Source organism: Piliocolobus tephrosceles, chromosome 1 (assembly GCF_002776525.5).
Source record: "Piliocolobus tephrosceles isolate RC106 chromosome 1, ASM277652v3, whole genome shotgun sequence".
Lineage (NCBI taxonomy): Eukaryota > Metazoa > Chordata > Mammalia > Primates > Cercopithecidae > Piliocolobus > Piliocolobus tephrosceles.
Window position 1 is genome coordinate 196,306,703 of NC_045434.1, and position 21,800 is coordinate 196,328,502.

General features: G+C 47.2%; 1 protein-coding gene across 1 annotated transcript; it reads right to left on the reverse strand.

The window, feature by feature from the left end:
- Nucleotides 1-343: 343 nt before the first annotated feature.
- LIN28A (lin-28 homolog A) lies at nucleotides 344-19,272 on the reverse strand. The gene is made up of 4 exons (XM_023219302.2): nucleotides 19,173-19,272; nucleotides 18,513-18,709; nucleotides 4,490-4,674; nucleotides 344-3,740 (listed from the first exon to the last, which is right to left on the reverse strand). Exons 1-4 carry the CDS (start codon nucleotides 19,201-19,203, stop codon nucleotides 3,524-3,526), a joined length of 630 nt encoding a protein of 209 aa, XP_023075070.1. The 5' UTR covers nucleotides 19,204-19,272; the 3' UTR covers nucleotides 344-3,523.
- Nucleotides 19,273-21,800: the final 2,528 nt, after the last annotated feature.

Genomic DNA, 21,800 nt, shown 5'->3' on the forward strand with positions numbered 1-21,800 from the left:
TTTGTAAAGGACTTTGAGGAGAAGGGGACAAAGTATTATTAGGGTCTCATGCCCCAAGCCATGGCCCCATCCTTTCATCCCAGCCAGTGGCACAGGCAACCCCATTCTTATGCATGCCAAGCCCCTAATCCCCTCTTGAATGTGGAAGTTTCCAAGGAAAGGACAAGAGGCCTTAACTAGAAACAAAAATCCACTGTAATGAGGTGCTAAGAGGACTGAACTTTCAAGATTCATTCCTAACAAAGTGGCTGAACAGAAAAATGTAATGGTTCTTCTGTGACTTGTGAGTCCCAATCCAAGAAAGTGAGAGTTATGGGAAGGGCAAAAACATCTGACAAGGGGATGACAGTTTGAGTACCAATAAGTCTTTATTTATTCATTGTATTTTCCCAGGGAAAGGAGAAGGGAAGAGTCAGCATGTGTTAAAAAATGATTAAAAAATGGGAAAGGAAGTACCCAGTACAGCAAAATCAACCATCAAATAAACACACCCCAGTGATGGGGTCACCAAAGCCCAAAGGGGCTCAGTCTCCTGCAGTTCAGGAATGAGGGAAAGGGATCAGGAAAAAGACAGACAGGTACAGGCTTTCCTACCCTCCCTCCCCATAAATTCAGGATTTTACACAAAGCTTTGGTTTCTAGCAGTAAACATGGAGTTACATTCGTTCGTCTCCTATTAAACAATCTTGTGGCCACTTTGACATAAGTTTCTAGCACCTGCATAAAAGTTCCTGAGTGACTTGGATATACATTCATATTCCCTTTCTTGGCCTCCTGACCCCACTTTCTACATGGAAGGCCCCCAATTGCATCTCTCTACTTTAGGATTAAAAATTAAGTAGGTTTGATCCATCCAAAATACAGCAGTGTTTTTTTTTTTTTTTTGAGACGGAGTCTTGCTCTAGCCAGGCTGGAGTGCAGTGGTGCGATCTCGGCTCACTGCAGCCTCTACCTTGCGAGTAGCTGGGACTACAGGTATGCACCACCACACCCGGCTATTTTTTTTGTATTTTAGTAGAGACAGCGTTTCACCGTGTTGGCCAGGATGGTTTTGAACTCCTGGCCTCGTGATCCGCCCGCCTCAGCCTCCCAACGTGCTAAGATTACAGGCGTGAGCCACTGTGCCTGGGCTACAGTGTTTGGCATGAATACATCAAGAAATGGTCGCCTGGCGTGGTGGCTCATGCCTGTAATCCCATCACTTTGGAAGGCCGAGGTGGGCAGATCACCTGAGGTCAGGAGTTCCAAACCAGCTTGGACAACACGGTGAAACCCTGTCTCTACTAAAAATATGAAAATTAGCTGGGTGTGGTGGGCACCTGTAATCCCAGCTACTCAGGAGGCTGAGGCAGAATTGCTTGAACCCAAGAGGCAGAGGCTGCAGTGAGCCAATCATGCCACTCCACTCCAGCCTGGGTGACAGAGTGAGACTCCATCTTAAAAAAAAAAGAAGAATTGGTAATGGTCTTGACTTAGGTGGTTGGGAACAAGGGATGGAGGGTTTTCCTAGCTTCAGGATTTTTGCATACATCGTTTAAGAGTTGTGGAGACACTCTGAGTGTTAAATGTGTATGAGTGTGGGTGTGTAAGTTTTCTTTTGGGAGTGAACAGAAAAGAGGACAGGGTAGAGGACAAGTTTTTAGGACAGAAGATCTGGTCTAATAGGTAATAGGGGAAGGGGAATACAAAAGAAAGGATGGTTCAAGATCCCCACTTTAAGAAGAGGGCCCCCCAAACTAATGTTTCAGATCTTTTTGCCTGGTGCAGAACCTTCTGTCAAAGATGCTTTGGCTATTTTTCTCTCAATACAAAAAGAAGTTTGTAAACAAAACCCCCAAAGAACACGGAGAAAGACCAATACATTATATTTACACAAACTAGGCCACCTAGCAATCAACTTAGTGAAGTCCTACAAAGCCCAGACAAATACAATAACTAGAGAGGGGGCAGCGTTTAGGGGAGACAAGAACCCAGGATCAGACACACACCACCCAATGCGTTCTATTGCATTTGTCCCGTTTCAACACAGTGAGGTAGGTTTGCGATGATCTCACAGCATGTAAACGAAACCCCCTTTTTCTCCTTTAGCTACCATAACACTATTAATCACTACTGCAGCAGGGCAGGACACAGGCCCCAGGCATCACAAAGCCGTCACTTGTGTGTCTCCCTGGAACCCGAGAATTTTGAAAGGTTAAGGATCTTAGACCTTACTTCATATATCCATCCCTCGACAGCACAGGATTAAGTACAGGGGTATTAAAACTTGTCCTTGGCAACTCCAGTTTTACAAACATACACACCCTGTGGTGCATGGTAGGCCTAGCCTTATCTGGTAAAGAATGGATCTGGAGATGTAAAACACGTCCTGTGCCCTAGGATTAGACAACCCTCACCTAATCTTGGCTTGCTCTCTGGGCCTTTCACTTGGCCCAGCCTCTCCTAGCCTCTGTACCACCATTTCCTGTTTAGACTAATTCCCAATCTTCCAGTAGGAGGCAATCAAGTCATGGGGCAACCCAGTTAAAACCTAGTCTCCCATAAAACATTTTCAAGACAGAGGGGGTTTCAAGAGGACACTATGACAGAAAAGCCAGCTCTTATTGGCAAAAATGAGGTAGTTCAATAGGCTGTGCACTCCAAATAGTTGCTCTCCATGGTGGCAAAAACAACAAAAAGTATTCCTGCTGCGCAGACCTGGAGCTGCTGCCGGCTTATCCCTGAGATTGCTCATGTACCTGAGAACACAGTGCAGGAAATGAGGGCCTTAGATTAAAATATACAAAAATACAAAACCAGAATATTTATATTAAGGAAAAAAAGGTTAAAATGCACAAGATACGTCATTCGCACACAGCTAGTGCAGTTGGCATCCTGGAGAAAGTGGGATCCAAGGTGCAGTATCCAAGGGAGCAAATAAATAAAATCACATTGGCTCAGAATGGGGCGGGAGTGAGCACAGAAGCAGCGGGTCTGCAACTGTTCCCCCAAACACCCTTTATGCCATCATCATTACCCATTGCTTGGGACAGTTGCCAGCACCCTATCCCAAAAGTGGGTATGAGGATGTAAGATGTGAAAAAAACACTGCTTACTCCTGAGAGATTCCCTTCCACAGAATGTAGTGGCTTGGCTCCATGAATCTGGTCTTAATCATTTCACTCTGGCATGGGAATTATTATATATCCTTCTTTAAAAGGAAAACAACTTCCCTATCCAGGCCACTTTCAAAAGCTGGAAATTCTGGGAATGGAGCCTCAGATAAAGTATGCAGGTTGCAGGGTGATTCCCCCATCCTGGTTGCCCCCAGAACCCTCACTTGCATTTGGACAGAGCATGGTTGGAGTTCCTTTGACTCACCCTTTCCCCCCACCTAGAGGAAAGAAAGAGTGATGGTGTGAACCCCAGCCTGAGATACATGGCAGTGCCAACTAGCCCCAATGCACCCTATTCCCACTTTCTCCACTCTGCCTGCTCCTCAAAACTTCCTGATAGCAAAAGAATAGCCCCCACCCATTGTGGCTCAATTCTGCGCCTCTGGGAGCAGGGCAGGGCTATGGATTTCTTCTTCTTCCTCCCGAAAGCAAGTTGGCTTTCCCTGTGCACCAGGGCCCTGCTGCGCCTTCAGCGGACATGAGGCTACCATATGGCTGATGCTCTGGCAGAAGTGGCACTTCTTGGGCTGGGGTGGCAGCTTGCATTCCTTGGCATGATGGTCTAGACCTCCACAGTTGTAGCACCTAGTACAAAGCAAGATGGTAAAAGTAAGAGAAAGGAGCAAGAAGAGGCCAGATGATTCTCATGAATGAGGACACCTGAGCTGTGGTACAGGTTTGTCACTTACTTCCCAGAGACCAAACTTCCCACTTACAAAAGGAGAACTATTACTAAATGATCTCTTAAGTCCTTTCCACATCTAATTGTCTAGGTGATCTCTTCAGATTCATGTCAACTTGAAAATACGAAGACACCAGAAATAGAAGTTACTGACCCCAACTGGGAACTGCAACTTGGAGGATAGGAGAGATTCTTCCATACCCTTAATATAAGAGAAATTAAAGAAGCCAAATTATAGTATCTGTTCAGAGCTAAGGGGCTTTAAGACCAAGCAAGATTAAGGAAACCCACCATTTGCAGACCTGGTAAAGCAGCAACAGATATAGATAATAGTATCTTGTCCCATCATTTGCAAATCCGTGATCTCCTTTAATTCTAAAACCATCCTAGGATGTTAGTATCACTGCCCTCACTTAACAATTGAGGCTAGAGCCCACAGAGCAAACTTACTTGTCCCAAGTAGAAGCACTAAGTCACCCCCAGTGCCCTCCTCACCTACTGCCCTTGCCCACACCTATTGCAGGCGCTCAGCCTTCCAGATGCTGCCAGGGACCACAGGCTTCCCTTCGTGTTTTGCTGTGTGACCCAAAAGTGACAGGATTGGGAGACTGGGGATGCCCCAGCAACCTATAAGCTGCCTTACAGTCCATACCTGTCTCCTTTTGATCTGCGCTTCTGCATGTTCTTCCCTTTTGGCCGCCTCTCACTCCCAATACAGAACACCCCACCAGGTCCGGTGACACGGATGGATTCCAGACCCTTGGCTGACTTCTTAAAGGTGAACTCCACTGCCTCACCCTCCTTCAAGCTCCGGAACCCCTCCATGTGCAGTTTACTCTGGTGAAGGGAAATAACATTAGTTTCCATTATTATACCAAAAGACCAGGAGCATTTATTCCTGTAGGGTAGGAATCAAATGTGATGGTACTCCAATTTTACTGGTAAGGAAACTGACTCAAAGAGTCACTACAATTACGAACAACAAAAGTCTACCAGTACGTTAACGAAAATCATAATTATATAAGCAGATGCCATGATATTTTATAGCTATTAAATTAAGAATTTAAAGTTCTTAATAAAATAGAACAGAGGGCCGGGCACGGTGGCTCACACCTATAATCCCAGCACTTTACGAGGCCGAGACGGGTGGATCCCCTTTGGTCAGGAGTTCGAGACCAGCTTGGCCAACATGGTGAAACACCATCTCTACTAAAAATAAAAAAAATTAGCCAGGTGTGGTGGTAGGCACCTGTAATCCCAGCTACTTGGGAGGCTGAGGCAGGAGAATTGCTTGAACCCAGGAAACAGGTTGCAGTGTGCCAAGATCATGCTATTGCACTCCAGCCTGGACAACAGAGTGAGACTTTGTCTCAAAAAACAAAACAAACAAAGACAGAAAAAGTTCTAAATATAAGCATTTGGAAGAAATCAACAAATACAAAATTACGAAATTTAAAGTGTCAAGCTATAGAGGTTGCAGTGAGCCAAGATGGCACCTTTGCACTCCAGCCTGGGCAACACAGCAAGACTTCGTCTCAAAAATAAATAAATAAATAAAATACAATCAAAATAGCTGGGCATGGTGGCTCAGCTGCATGCAGTGGCTTACGCCTGTAATCCCAGCACTTTGGGAGGCTGAAGCAGGTGGATCACGAGGTCAGGAGTTCAAGACCAGCCTGGCCAACATGTGAAACTGTGTCTCTATTAAAAATACAAAAATTAGTCGGGTGTGGTGGCAGGTGCCTGTAATCCCAGCTACTTGGGAGGCTGAGGCAGGAGAATTGCTTGAACCCTGGAAGTGGAGGTTGCAGTTAGCCAAGATCACACCACTGTACTCTAGTCTGGTCGACAGAGCAAGACTCCATCTCAAAAAAATAAATAAATAAAATAAAAATAAAGTGTCACGCTATGAAGTACTGAAACATTCATTTTTCACATAATGCCTCACTTAGTATTTATACCATCATCAAAAGACCAAATAAATAGAATACTGGAAAAAATACAAAATCAAGTGGTATTTTTATAGCAAAGCAATATTATATGCCTTATTTAGAAAAAAAAAAACCTCAAGATGCTCAATGATTTAAGAAACAATAATAATGGGCCGGGCATGATGGCTCATGCCTGGTAATCCCAGCACTTTGGGAGGCCGAGGCAGGTGGATCACCTAAGATCAAGAGTTTGAGACCAGCCTAACCAACATGGAGAAACCCTGTCTCTACTACTAAAAATACAAAATTAGCCAGGCGTGGTGGTGGGCACCTGTAATCCCAGCTACTTGGGAGGCTGAGGTAGGAGAATCACTTGAACCTGGGAGGAGGGGGTTGCAGTGAGCCAAGATTGTGCCATTGCACTCTAGCCCGGGCAACAAGAATGAAACTTTGTCAAAAAAAAAAAAAAAAAAAGAAAGAAAGAAATCATAATAATAGCTGCAAAACATGTTAAACAAACAAACAAACAAATAAATAAACAGAATAGGCCAGGCACCACCATGACTCATGCCTGTCTGTTATCCCAGCACTTGGGGGAGGCAGAGGTGAACAGATCACATGAATCCAGGAATTCAACACCAGCCTGGCCTAAGTGGCGAAATGCCATCTCTACAAAAAATACAAAAATGAGCTGGGCATGGTACACAGACCTGTAATCTCAGCTACTCAAGAAGCTGAGGCAATCATTTGAACCCGGGAGGCAGAAGTTGCAGAGATGGCACCACTGCACTCCAGCCTGCGTGACAGAGCGAGACGCTGTCTGGCTCACCCCTGTAATCCCAGCAGAGATGGGAGTATTGCTTGAGCCCATGGGGTGAAGTGAGCCAAGATTATGCTACTGCATTCCAGCCTGGGCTACAGAGTGAGACCCTGTCTCAGAAACAAACAGAAACACCAAAACCCTCAGAATACATTTAACAAGGTAAAAAGCCTATATGAGGAAAAAACTCAAATTATATTAAAGGAAAAAATGAAAAAACATACCACGATCTTGGATTGGAAGATTCAGTGATTCTAAAGGCTATGGGAAAATATAAATTGCCAAGAATACCAGTTATTACAATTTAAATTGGATATCATCAGCAGCGTAGCAACTACAAAGCGAAAAACAGCAAATTTACAGTGGAGAAAACTGGCAGATAATACCCTAACGTTCTTTGCGTTTTGCTTTGCCTACAATGGGACACACATATCTCCTGATATGATGCACTAAGGACTTAGGACTTTAAAAATGCACATCCTGAATCTAACCTTGAGGGAACATCAGACAAACTCAAACTGAGGGACATTCCTATAAAACAGGACTTCAAAAATGTCAAGGTCATAAAAAGACAAAGCCTGAAGAACTGAACAGTTCAATGCAATCCAAGATTCCAGATTGAATCTTGAAACAGAAAAAAAAAAAAGGACAATTGACAAAATTTGCATATGGCATATAGATAAATGTATCAGTGTTTAATTTCCTGATTATGATTACTGTACTGAAATGATGTCGCCGGGCGCGGTGGCTCAAGCCTGTAATCCCAGCACTTTGGGAGGCCGAGACGGGCGGATCACGAGATCAGGAGATCGAGACCATCCTGGCTAACCCGGTGAAACTCCGTCTCTACGAAAAAATACAAAAAAACTAGCCGGGCAAAGTGGCGGGCGCCTGCAGTACCAACTACTTGGGCTACTCGGGAGGCTGAGGCAGGAGAATGGCATAAACCCGGGAGGCGGAGCTTGCAGTGAGCTGAGATCCGGCCACTGCATTCCAGCCTGGGCGGCAGAGCGAGACTATGTCTCAAAAAAAAAAAAAAAAAAAAAAAAAAGATGTAAGATTGATATTCTCAGTCAGGCACAGTGGCTGATGCCTGTAATCCCCAGCACATTGGGAGGCCAAGATGGGTGGATTGCTTGAGCCCAGTAATTCGAGACCAGCTTGGGCAATATGGCAAAAACCCGTCTCTACAAAATAATACAAAAATGGGCCAGGCATCGTGGTGCATGCCTGTAGTCCCAGCTACTGGGGAGGCTGAGGTGGGAGGATCTCTTGAGCCTTGGAGGCGTAGGTTGCAGTGAAAAGAGATCGCACGACTGTGCTCCAGGCTGGGTGACAGAGTGAGACCCTGTCTCAAAAAAAAAAAAAAAAGGTCACTATTCCCATTCTTGGGAAATACGCACTGAAATATTTAGAGATAAAAGTGCTTACTGTCTCCAACTTACGGTTTTAAAAAATAAAATAAAACTATCTGTACCAAGATAAAGACTGATAAAGCAAAGGGGGAAAATGTTAAGAGTTGATGAATCTGGGTAAAGGTTACGTGGGAGCATTGGGTATTGTTCTTGCAGCCTTTTTAAAGTTTGAAATTATATCAAAATAATGTTACCAAAAGACAGTATAACCCAAGCAGATGGATCAGAGGATTAAAATGGAAAATCACAGAGAGATCTGAGAATACATGGAGAAATCAATAAGCAAGCAAAATAATTCAATAAACGCTGCTATAAAAATTAATAATCCATTTGGAAAGGAAGCCATATTCCTACACTTTGTATGATACACATGCAAAATACATTTCAGAGGATTTAAACACCTCATTGTTAAGAAAAATACTGAAAAGTTAAGACAGATAATCAGACTGGTAAAACTACAAAAATATACCATAAATCACTAAGAAAAAAGAATTATACAACATAATATAAGTAGATATCAGTAGGAAGTCTTAGCATGACACATATATTCAGTATCTCATTGTTGGTTTAAAAAAATTGGAAATAACCTACCGGTTTATTTGTAGTTGCTACGCTGCTGACGATATCCAATTTAAATTGTAATAACTGGTATTCTTGGCAATTTATATTTTCCCATAGCCTTTAGAATCACTGAATCTTCCAATCCAAGATCGTGGTATGTTTTTTCATTTTTTTCTTTAATATAATTTGAGTTTTTTCCTCATATAGGCTTTTTACCTTGTTAAATGTACCGGTTGAATAAATATGGTACATCTATAATAATGAATACCATGCAGCCATTAAAAACAAAATATGGTTTGTTCACGGCCACATTTTGGTACCTGAAATAATGCCTAGCACATTTTTGAAAGAATTAATGAACCAGGAGGCAGATTTTTAATCATTCAGCTGAGAAAGATAACCACAGTATTGTTAAAGAAAAAACAAAAAGCAAGGTTTAGAACAATATGTATGGAATAATCCCATTAGAACACTGCATATTTGCACCAAAATTTAAGGACACTGATATTTATAAAGCAGTTAGCAAACAGCCAGCAGCCACCAAGAAAAAAAAAAAAAAGTAGTTATTCATACAGCTAGTTCTGTAGCAAAGCCAGAGTCAGATGACCCAGACTTCCTGATTTAAAGCTCAGAGCTCATTCTATCATGCCACTTACTGCACCACCAACTTGACATTAGTGGAAGTGATAGCATCTCAGACCCTACCCGGAATAGACTTCATTACAGCTTCATCTATTTTGTAAAACAACAGTGTCAATATAATATGTCAACAAGGAGTAGTCGTCATAGAAAATGGAGAAGCAAAAGGGATCGCTGTGCACCTACCTAGTCCTGGCTCAAGGGAACATGATAAAGTAGCATTAGTATTTTATGCTGGTGACTGCGGGGGGGGGGGGGGGGGGGAAGATTCCAAACTGGAACTTAGATGAAGCATGCTTTTCATCAAGATGGGAACTACAGATTCCTCATCACTTCATTTTTTTTTTTTTCTTTTGAGACAGAGTCTCGCTCTATCGCCCAGGCTGAAGTGCAGTGACGTGATCTCAGGTCACTGCAACCTCCACCTCCTGGGTTTAAGTGATTCTTCTGCTTCAGCCTCTGGAGCAGATAGAACTACAGGCACACACCACCACACCCTGCTAATTTTTGTATTTCTAGTAGAGACGGGGTTTCACCTTATTGGCCAGGCTGGTCTCAAACTCCTGACCTCATGATCCGCCCACCTCCGCTTCCCAAAGTGCTGGGATTACAGGCATAGCCACCGTGCCTGGCCAAATTTTTGTTTTAAGATGATATTGCGGGCCGGGTGCAATATCTCTCTTGCTGTTGCACAGTAACCACCCTGACTTTAAAGTTAAATTTGTAAGGTTGAGCATGGTGGCTCACAACTGTAATCCCAGCAATGTGGATGGCTGAGGCAGGTGGATCCTGAGCTTGAGGCTCAGGAGTTGGAGACCATCCTGGGCAACATGGCAAAACCCTGTTCTCTACAAAATAATACAAAAATTAGCTGAACATGGTGACATGTGCCTGTGGTACCAGCTACTTGGGAGGCTGAAGTAGAAGGATCGCTTGAATCCGGGAGGCAGAGTTTGCAGTGAGCTGAGATCCTGCCACTGCACTCCTGCCTGGGTGACAGAGCAAAAATCCATCTCAAAAAATAAAAATTATATTAGATTTGACGTATTTTTTATTGAGCTAGGTGGGACAAGAGATGCAATTAGTGGGTGAGTTGGGAGGTCTTAGAGGAGCCAGACCAAGAGCCTTCTGGACCCAGGCAATTCCAGCTTTACTCGCTTGCCCAGCTTGTCTTAGGCTGGGACACTCTTAGTTCTAGCTGTGATTCAGGAGGTAAATGGTTAAGAACAAGGGTTGATTGAGTCTGAGGGCCTGTTCCCTCCTTTCTTTAATCATCTATAAAATGGAGTAAATACTAATTTTATGGTAGTGCTGTGAGGTTTTATGCATGAAAAGTAGTTAGCACTTCTCCTGCCACACATAAATCCTCAGGGAGTGGCAATTATCAACCTCTTCAGACTGGATGGGGCGGGTTAACAGAGAGAACTAAGTGCCAAGCATCTGGTTTTATCCTAACTAGCTATAGAAACTCAGAAGAATATCCCCTCTCTGAGCCCCAGTTTACTGGAGAGTAACACCTTCCTCTATGGACACCTCATAGGCTTATTTTAAAAGGATCATATAAATGGGGACATGCAAAAAGAAATTGACTAGTCCTCTCAGGTCACTCACTGCATCACTGGAGGATCTGAGGTCTAAGACTTTTACAGAGTGAACCCAGGGGTGGCTCCCTGCCCTCCTCCCCCACCCCTTTCTAAAACACATAGTTTGAATTCCTCTCTTATCAGATAGGTAATCAGCGTGCAGCCCCACAGAGCCAGCCTCCCAGGGCCTGCATCTGAAAAGCGCCTGAAATTCTTGTACCACCCCCATTCCACCCCCAACCACACACAAAGCAGGGCCCTGCCCCTTTCCCCATCCCCTCCAAAAAGAAAAGACCTTTGGGGGAGGGGCATGGCCTGAGCTCCCCCAATAGAGCCCAGCCCCAGGAAACAAAGAGTTGACACTGGCTGGTTCTGGTGGTCAGATTCCTGGAGTTCCAAGGCGCAGATCCCTCTTGCATCCCCCTCTCCCTCCTCCCCACATTCAACAGTTTCTTCCTTCCTCTCCAAGTTGGGGTTATGGTCACGGTAAGAGAACTAGATGTAGAAAATCCTTCCTTCCCCAGGCAGTCTTGCCAAAGTCACCATCAGCAGCCATCTTCCCTTCTCTGGCTTGCCCACTGCCCACTTCATGGATAGAACCAAACAGGCCCACCTTCCCTTGGGTCTCTTCAGTCCAATCCTCAATTATTGATTCAGATAAATTGTTTTAAAGGGGAGGGGGAGAGGAGGCATGACTCACATCATCCTTTCCCAATTTCTTCAAGTTAGGACAGTGGGGAGCCTACATGGGCCTACTGTGTTGGGGAATGTGGCATCAGACAACAGAAAGCATTTTTTTCTTTTTTTGATGGCAGGGAAGGAAGCTCTCCAGTTAAAGTACTTAGGCCTTCTGATCCCTTCTTAATACCTCAGTAATTGCCTGCCTTACCCTATACAGCCCACACCAAGTACCTCATCTCAGCATCAATTTATGCCTTTACAAGTTTAGAGATAGAATGGGCCTTAGGGGTTACTTAGGAAATGTGGAGTTAAAAACAAAACAAAACATTATAAAAGAAAAAAAAGTATGAACAAAAAAAAAAATAGAAAAAAAAAACCACACAGGAACCTAAGTGTCCCTCTTTCTACATAAGTGGCAACAGAATTTCAGGGTACTTGCTACAATTGTGCAGATTAAAGCTGGGGTTCTTGGCTCTTCTGCAAGAGGCTATTCCAGCTCTTCTTCCAGGGCCCTTCTAGCTGAAGATTCCATAGTGCAGGTCTCTACCTCAGTTGTTGGTTCCTAGCTTACACAAGCATTTGTTGAATGTCTATGTACTATGCAAAATAACTGTTACTAACTGATGCTTACTGTAGGCTAAGTGGCATTCTAACCACTTTACATGTTGCAACTCACTTAACCCTTGTGTCAAACTGGTGCAGTGGGGTGTTATGAAGACCCTCATGTTACAACATGAGGACATGGATGGAGTCAGAGGGATTAATAAGCACCTTGGTTAAAGCTGCAGTAAGAGGCAAGAGCTGAGCTGAATGCAGCTGGCCTAACTCTCGCCAATGCAATTCAATATGATGCAAGTAACATATATAATTGAAAACTTTCTAGTAGCTACGTTTAAAAAAGCATCTGACGAAAGTAATTATAGTGACTCAGTCCTGTGGTGTCACATCCCTATCTTGCTTCATTCCTGGAGGTAAGATATGGTAAGGGTTAGGAAACCAACCGGTTCTCCCAGAAGCAGTTACTTGATGGTGTGTGTGTGTCAAGGAGGGTGGTGAAAGGGGTGTCTGGAACCTAAGGCTTCAGGCAGCCAATCCCTCTGATCCCCTCTGCTCAGCCACAGCCGGGCCCTGTAGTGCCTGCCTGGAGTTCTCCACCAGATGGCGCTGCTCAGCCTGTCTGGCCAAAGGTAAGCCCGAGGGCGCCTATGTCAGGAGGTACTGAGTAGCTAGCTACCTGGTCTGGGCTGTGAACAAGTGTTCAGGTAGATTTATCTCCACAGCTCCTTAGGGCAGTCATCTTGTCCTCCACGTCCCACCCTGGCCCCACCCAACCACCTGCTCTATCGGGGATAAGAATGAAAGGTTCCTAGACTTTTAGGCCAGAAACTCAGTTCTTACAGTCTACTGCTTAGAAAAGTCAAGTCTTGTCTAAATTAAATAACTCCACGCTGGGCCAGTCGCGGTGGCTCACGCCTGTAAACCCAGCACTTTGGGAAGCCTAGACGGGCGGATCATCACGAGGTCAGGAGTTCGAGACCAGCCTGGCTAACATGGTGAAACTTCATCTCTACTAAAAATACAAAAAATTAGCCGGGCATGGTGGCAGGTGCCTGTAATCCTAGCTACTTGGGAAGCTGAGGCAGGAGAATCACTTGAACCCGGGAGGCAGAGGTTGCAGTGAGCCGGGGCCGTGCCACTGCACTCCAGCCTGGGTAACAGAGATTCCGTCTCAAAAACAAAACAAAACAGAAAAAACCTCCACACTGAGATCATGTTAAATAAGTCTCTATCAACTGTGTATTCTCCCCCAACTCCTTTGACCTCCCACTCTGACTATGTGGCCAGTGGTTGATACTCGTGCCTGCAGGAAGAGAGGAGAGGTAGTTTTACCTAGGACAGTTACTCCAAAAAACACTAATTCCAGTAGAATGTGATTAGCAATGTTAAAGAAACTAAATGGCCATGGTGAATGTTACTGAAAACCACTTGTAAGGCAGGCAGCAGTGTCAACAACCACAGGGTAGAAACTTCCCATATTTGAAGCTTTGTTCAGGACGGTGTCACAGCCTTTACTTTACACTATCACCGGGCACGGTGGCTCATGCCACCCAGCACTTTGCAAGTCCCAGGCAGGTGGATCACTCGAGGTCAGAAGTTTGAGACCAGCCTGGACAACATGGTGAAACCCTGTCTCTACTAAAAATACTAAAATTAGCTGGGCATAGTGGTATATGTCTGTAATCCCAGCTGCTTGGGTGGCTGAGGCAGGAGAACTGCTTGAACCCAAAAGTCGGAAGTTGCAGTGAGCCAAGTTAGTGCCACTGCACTCCAGCCTGGGTGACAGAGCAAGACTCCATCTCAAAAAATAAAAATAAAAGATATTGTCTAGAAGCATGTCTCAGAAAGAAGAGGACCCCAGAAGATTCCACAATGTGTTCAGGAAACTTCCTACCTCTCTACCAACTTTCTGAAAAATCAAGTTAATTATTTTTAAGCTGCCTTTTCCTACTAGGACAGAAATAACTCATGGAAGGCCACTAAATCTGTGACTCCTACTCTATCAACAAAAACGAGAGGAACGTCTCCGGGCTCAGAGTTGTGATCTACTGACATTCACTCCACAAACTTTCATAGTGCTATGTTGTGCCCAGGCCATATTCTGTGTTGTGCCTAGGCCATATAGCCAGCCCAGAAAGCGAAAGATCTCTGCCGACATGGACCCCAGACTGCTAAGTGTACTTCTGATTCACCAAGGTCCTCAAGATGCCCCTTTTCTTATTCATTCCTCAGCCCACCGAGTGCATACTAGAAAATTAACCAGGCAGCTAAGTTCCTCCCTTCAAAGAGCCTATGGGTTACCCTATGAGAAGGGTATAAGAGCAGTACATCAATAACTAGATACGAGGTGAGCAATCAGAGGTGCAGTGTTACAAACCAGGAGGAAAGATCTTGTATATTTCCCCACCCACCCCCACAACCCTGCCAGCAAACCCAGCTGTTCTAACCTAGACCCTGAATAAGATTGCTCTTACCACCTCCTCACTCATGGCTTCCAGAAAAGCAAGCCACGTGGCTTCAGGCAATTTCAGCAGTTTGTCTAGGTATTAGAAACTTTTTCTCCTAAACCAACTTGGTCCCTTGGTCAAATATGGGCTTTTCTTTTGACTCCAAGTCTTCTAATATAGCATTTTAGCCAGAAAGTCAATTTAAACATATTTGAGCCGGGCGCGGTGGCTCAAGCCTGTAATCCCAGCACTTTGGGAGGCCGAGACGGGCGGATCACGAGGTCAGGAGATCGAGACCATCCTGGCTAACAAGGTGAAACCCCGTCTCTACTAAAAATACAAAAAAAAAAAAAAAAAAAAAACTAGCCGGGCGAGGTGGCGGGCGCCTGTCGTCCCAGCTACTCGGGAGGCTGAGGCAGGAGAATGGCGTAAACCCGGGAGACGGAGCTTGCAGTGAGCTGAGATCCGGCCACTGCACTCCAGTCCGGGCGACAGAGCGAGACTCCGCCTCAAAAAAAAAAAATAAAAATAAAAAAATAAACATATTTGAGATTTAAACATATCTGGGTCCTGAGGAACTATGAGAAAGCAGGGAATTTTTCTTTTTTCCAAATTTTTATAAATCTTGAGAGTTTGCAAATTGAACCACAGGAAACATGAGTTACACCAAAACTCTTAAAATGGCCCAAAATGAGGATTTTTGAATTCTTGATGAATCTCAGGGAAATAGTTGACAGTTTAGCTTTCTTGCTCCAGCTTTCCTGTATAACTATGTTTCTCAAGCAGGGATGAGACTTTGACTCCAAGGGGACATTTGAAAATATATGGAGATGTTTTTGATTGTCACACCTGAGATGCAACTGGCCTCTAGCAGGTAGAGACCAGCAATACTGCGGTACATCCTGTAATGCATAGGACAGACTCCCCAGAACAAATTATCCTGCTCAAAACATGTCAATAGTGCTGAGATCGAGAAACTAATTTAAAGGCTTGCTATCTATTTCCCTAACTCTAGAGACAGGCAGATTTCTAAATCTAAAGATGTGTACCTAAAGAGTTGTTATAGAAATCTCTTTGCTTTGTGTTTTTTTGTTGTTTTGTTTAGTTGTTGGCTAGGGGGTGGGCTTTTTCCCCCACTCATCTACTCTTGAAGAGGATATTACAGCATTTGGGAGAGAGCATAAGAACATTAGTTAACAGGGCATTGGGATCCTAATAACCCCAACTTTGGAAGGGAAAAGAAAATGTTTTTAAATTGCCTTTCCCCCTTCCTCTTCACTTGCAAAAGGGCTTCCTGACACCCTCCCTCTGGTAGATGCTATCTTAGGACAATTACCTTCCCACCAGCCCACCCTAACCCCAGGGTGCCCAACCCCAGCAGCCAAAGAATGGGAAGTTTTGTTAAAGATTTCTTACTCTCTGCTTCGGGAACACTTTCCTCCCCCAGTAAACAATTTATCCTGTGTTTACTAAATTCCTTTACCATTAGATTTCCAGAGAGTCATTTCTAACCACAAGTGCAGAAGAGCCAGGTGCAGTAGCTCACACCTGTAATCCCAGCATTTTTGGAGGCTGAGATGGGCAGATCACCTGAGGTCGGGAGTTCAAGACCAGCCTGCCCAACATGCAGAAACCCCGTCTCTACTAAAAATACAAAAAATTAGCCGGGCATGGTGGCACATGCCTGTAATCCCAGCTACTCAGGAGGCTGAGGCAGGAGAATCGCTTGACCTGGGAGGTGGAGGTTGCTCTGAGCAGAGATCGTGCCATTGCACACCAGCCTGGGCAACAAGAGCCAAACTCCGTCTCAAAAAAGGCAAAAACCAGAAAACAAAAAACAAGTGCAAAGACTGGCATCACTAATCTAACTTACCGCTAAGGTGGGGTTGGAGGACCCCTGACCCAAGCCCTGCCGGCATGCTACCATTATCAGAGCTACCAGGTAAAGGTTCAGGGAATCTCCACCCATCTTTGTGCTTTCTGAGTAGAATGGGAAGAGCTGGGGATTAGAGAGACAAATTCTTAGTTCTCTTCCAGCTCAGCTCCCTCTTGACAACTTACTCAACTGTGGGTTCCTGGATGTTCCAAGAGCCTAAAATCCAGAGTATTTCCAAGCCAGTACATCTGACCCAGCAGTGTAGACTCAATGCATGCTCTATGCCATCCAATAGTTTCCCAATTGCTCTAGATCCTAAGGTGAAGCCTGCTAGGCTGAAGTCCCCATTTGCTCAAAAAACAAAACCAAACAAAAAAACACCTTCCTTGGGGTATGTATATCACCAAGGAACCCAAAAGATGAGGGGATACATTCCCCTCAGCCCCTCCCTATCTGGCAGCCTTTGGATGGGAGATGAGAAAACGCTGGGTCTGACTCTTTTATTCCAGCCTCCCAGAGTTGGGGGAGCTGTCCAGTCCCCAGACCAGGAAAGATTTTAATCTCTTTGTGATCAGATAAATGGGAGAGTGGGGGAGGCTTGCTACCCTGCTGAGGAGGGCCATTCAAAGCTGGTTCCTGTAATAAAGTGATTTAATAGATCTAAAGAGGCCAATTCCCTTCTTTCTCCCACAATTACTTCCTGTGGGTTATCATTCACATATGTAAATGAGACAGAGAAGGGAGAAAAGCCACCAGTGGGAAACTAGCTGTCTAATGGGGGGTTGGGGGGATCAGGATGCTGCAAGGGGTCAGCTCAGTATCCTGCTACAGGTCCTCTTGGCAGATGTTCAAGTAGCCCACTGACCCCATGGCCCCAACACTAAGTGGTGGCTCCCCATCTCTCTGCATCTATTCCCCTCGTTTGTTCCTCACGGAAGGCTGTGCTCAAAGACGTCCCTGCTGCCTCCAACTAGTCCATCCAGCATCTCCCTTCCCCACCCCTCCCCCCAAGAATGCCATCCTTCAGGCTCCAACCCTTAATCCCCACATCCTCCTTTCCCCTCCCCCACACCTCCTAAAGCCAACCTCCCTTAAGTAACCCCTCCCTGCCCGGCCTGGGTGTCAACCTACATGATCTGGGATTAGCAATTTCTTCTTTCCAGATCCAGCCGCAAACCTCCAAAGATGGAAGGGCCACAGGCAGCAAGCAACTTCCTTTCCATGGTCTTTATGGGTAGCTGGTGGCCCAGGACCACCAGAATGCCTCTAGGATATTCAGGAAGGGGAAGCCTGGGAGGAGGGAGACCTGAAGTCTCTGGCTCCTTGTTTGAGGCCAGGAATGTTGAGACAGCAATCAATGGCTGTCTGGGGCCATAAATGCCAAGCGGAGAATAGGTCCAGAGGCCAGCCTCCCTCCACCCCCTGCCCTGCGACACTGAATTTCACCCCCTACTGTGCTGCCCTGCTTTAACTGAGAACTTGGGGTTGTGACCTATCCACTTCCCTCCCAGCCTGGCCCAGGAATGTAAGGAAGGCCGGGGCTCCTTGGGTTTTCCTTCTTCATGGGAACTGGACAGCAAAGACCCTAGTCCTGAGCTTACAAGCTCCCACGTGGATCCTTCAGGGATCTGCCAAACCCAGTTTTTAGTGACCAGCCAGGTGAGATCTGCATTAAAAAGGGGATGAGGCTGACTTCTTGGCTTTATGCCCCTTGGGTCTAGTAGCCAGTTGCCCTCACTCTCTCCCGCCTTCTGAGCTCCATTCAGACGTTGGAAGCGCTGGGCGCCCGGCTCAGGCCCGGCATGTGCTTCCCTGGCCGGCCTGCTTGCCCTCCCCCCACCGGCAAGCACAATACAACCTTAGTTTCTGCCACATGGGGTCACCTCCCTGCCCCCTGCCCCTTCCCAGGGGAAAGAGGTAATAGACACGTGGTGAGCCAGAGGGGTTCCCGGAAGGGGGCGGGGGTGCTGATAATTGGTGCTGCCTCCAACTACTCGCCCCGCGATAGTTAACAGGGACTCAGAATTGGGGTGCCAAAGCAAAGACAGGGACGCATAATGAGGGCTCCCGAAGGCCCTCAATTCAACAGCGAGTCCGGAGCCCACCCGTGGATCTGTGCGCCTAGACGCCCTTCCCTGGACAAAGTTACAGGAATCAGTCTCACCTGGTGCACAAAGACGTCCACTGGGGGGTCGAGGGCGACCCCGGCGCGGGCGGTCATGGACAGGAAGCCGAACCCCATGCGCACGTTGAACCACTTACAGATGCCCGCACCGTGCAGCAGCTGAGGCTCGTCAGCCGCCCGGGCCGCGTCCTCCGGCGCCTCCTCGGGTGCCTCTTCTGCCGCCTTGGCGCAGCCACCTAGAGAGAGGGAGGGCCGGGCACTCAGCTGGGGGGCACGGAATCGGAAGGCCGTCTCGGGCTCCAGGCAGGGAGACCCGAGTGTCCAACCCCACAAGTGGACAGTCAGGAGGGGGCAGCTAAAAAGGAACAGAAGAGAAGAAACCTATCCCGGTCACCTCCCGCGCTCCCCTAGCGTACACCGTGACAGTGGTGCCCCGAAAGTTTTGCTCCTCTTCCCACAATGCGTTTCCCGGAGACTCATGGCGGGACAAACCTCTCCCCTCCATCCACCCACGTAGTCTGGCGCGCACGCCACTGGAACACCAAGGTTCCTTGCTCCAGAGACGGCCCTGTGAAGCAGGAGGCCGCACCGTCTTGGGGTCCTTTGGGCAGCCTTGGAGTCAGTTCTCCACCTTCCTTCTACGTGGCTCCTGGCCGCCCCTGCATCCTAAGGTGTCCCCGCTAAGTCCCGAGCTCGAACCTGCAAACTGCTGGTTGGACACAGAGCCCATGGTCGTCGGCTGAGCCCGTGGCCCCGGGCCCCTGGTCGGGCGGCTGCTGGCCCCGGAGAAGTCCGAAGGCAAAGGGGTGGTTCGGAGAAGAGGCTGCTACATCTTCCCCCGCACAATAGCGGTGGGAGGGCCCACGGCTTTTCAAAGGCTCCCAAATTCTAAAAGACAATGACCCAACCCCCCGCGGGCAGCCCCCTCCCCTCCCCTCCCTCTCCTTTCCCCTCCCTTTCCCTCCAGCTCCAGCTCCGGCCCTCCCCCACTGCTCCGGTCTCTGACACCTCTGGGGTGTCCCTTCTCAGAACCTTGAGGTTTGACACCCCCTCCCCACACACACATCTGGAGATGGGGCTGTTGGCTCTAGAAGGCTTGAGTACCCCGGAATTTGGGATCCTGCATTTTGGACTCAATAGGGGTCCCCAAAGCAGATACAGGTGGGGGACCTGGTGGGGGGGGTAGTTTTAAAACCACGTGACTGCTCCCACACACACACCACCCCCACCCCCCGCGCAGATAATTATACATTCCAGAGAGTTGGGGGAGGGAGGTGTGAGCCTGGCGGCGCTGGCCAATCAGAAACACAAACCACCTGTCAAGGGAGAAATGAATGGGCCCTCCCCCTCCCCCAGCTCTTGAGCGCCCCTCCCCCTCTCTTCCCCCTCAGGCCTCTGAGCTGACCCGGCTGCTTGGCGCTGACCCGCTCTCACCCCCCACCCCCGTGTGCTTAGATAGACCTGGAGTTCTGGACACTAGGAAGCCCGGGATGGGGGAGCAGGGGAGAGGCTGGGGACACACAGGGCTGGTCTGTCCTGACCAAAGCGCTGCCTTCCAAAGTCTGTCTGCCTCTGACTACATCTGAATGTCTGCCTCCCAGAGTTTCTGATACAGTTTTTCTGGGCCTCCCCCAGTTAGAAAAAAGAAAGTGCTCTTAATTGATTCGTTGTAAATAATTCTTCCTTCTTTCCTCCCTCTAAACCTGTGTGTCTAAAGTTAGCCCCAAGTAAGCTCCCTGAAGAGCAAGAGGAACCCAAAGAGTCTTGAAGCTGTTTCTCCGCCATCTGCCTTCTCGTCCGACCCCCACCCCATCCCCATCCACTGCTGAGAGGGACTGGGTGGGCTGGTGGGTAGAGGTACTTCCTCTGTACTCCTCACACTCTTAGATTCCCAGGCCCTCCTTATGCGCTCCCATCCCCATAGTGGGGTTAGTGGAGGAACTGGACTGGGGGGCCTCCTCATTTGAAGAGGTAGCCTCCCCTTCTAGGAGATAAAGAGGGCTGGCTAGTGGGGGTGGCTACTGCCCTGGTCGGAGATGGACAATGGCCCGGGGCTCAGTGCACGGCCCTGGCCCTGCCCCTTCACTTCCGGTGCTCAGTTCAAACTGGACAATGCCAGCTCCGGCCAGTTCCCCTCCCCCATCACTACAACCCATTTAAAGGGACAGAGCCTGCTTTCGGGGGCATCCGCTTGCTCTGAATTCAATCTTCTCCACCGAGTGTGCAGAACCTTTCGGGCTTCTCACGCTGTGGCTCTGTGTGTGTGTGTTTGTGTGTGTGTGTGTGCACGTGCGGATGTGGGCACATGTGTATTTCAGAGAGACCGGATGAGTGGGGGTAGGGAAGGGGAAGATGGGAAGGAAAGCAAGAGACTGCAGAAATTATCTCCTACGGGGTGCTCTCCAAGAAACGAAAACTTGAGCATGAGGAATGGGAGGTGGGACTTCGTGGGATAAAAAGGACAACTGTGGCCCTTTGCTACTCCGCCTAAAAAAATACATATTGTTAACAAATGTTATTAGCAGTGCCCCACTCCCAACTGAGGACTCTAATTAGAATTTTCAAGAGTTCTCCTAGTACATCAGCCAAAGCCATTTTTATTTACATAATCCTCCCCTCCCAAAAGTCTTATCTCCCGCTGTTAGTAGCGCCCTTAAAATATATTCGCTCCCTGTACCTCTGTTCCTAAGACTCAGGAGCAGGTGGCTGAGGTCTGGGAGAAGAAAAGAGAGGGAAAGGGGAGTTGAACGCTCTGGTTTCGCTTGGTGGGTTCTCAAGTGATGAGAATTCGGTTACCCGGGATTGCGCGGCCTGCTTCTCTGTCCAGGGTCCTGAGGGCTTCGGTAGCTCTGTCCACGGTGCTGAATTGAGTCACCCTGTCTTGGTTCCCAGCTCACAGTTTTGAGAATACCTTCTTGAGTTCCCACCTCCAAGTCTTTCCCAGAAAACCTGATTTTCCTCAATGCCAGTTCCCGCTCTGGTAACACCGACACACTTCAGATGAATGAAGACTTTTTTATTTTTTGAGACGGAGTCTTGTGTTGCCCAGGCTGGAGTGCAGTGGTGTGATGTCTGCTCATGGCAAGTCCGCCTCCCAGGTTCCAGCAATTCTCCTGCCTCAGCCTCCCGAGTAACTGGGATTACAGGCATGTGCTACCACGCCTGGCTAATTTTTGTATTTTTCTTTTTCTTTTTTTTTTTTTGAGATGGAGTCTTGCTCATCACCCAGGCTGGAGTGCAGTGGCGCCATCTCGGCTCACTGCAAGCTCCGCCTCCCGGGTTCACGCCATTCTCCTGTCTCAGCCTCCCAAGTAGCAGGGACTACAG

Excerpts from the sequence above, each read along its gene's own strand:
- LIN28A (XM_023219302.2), bottom strand. The coding sequence starts at position 19,203 with ATGGGCTCTGTGTCCAACCAGCAGTTTGCAG. Across the intron at positions 18,710-19,172 it reads GTCCAACCAGCAGTTTGCAG|GTGGCTGCGCCAAGGCGGCA; the intron begins GTTCGAGCTCGG and ends CCCTCTCTCTAG. Across the intron at positions 4,675-18,512 it reads TGGACGTCTTTGTGCACCAG|AGTAAACTGCACATGGAGGG; the intron begins GTGAGACTGATT and ends TCCCTTCACCAG.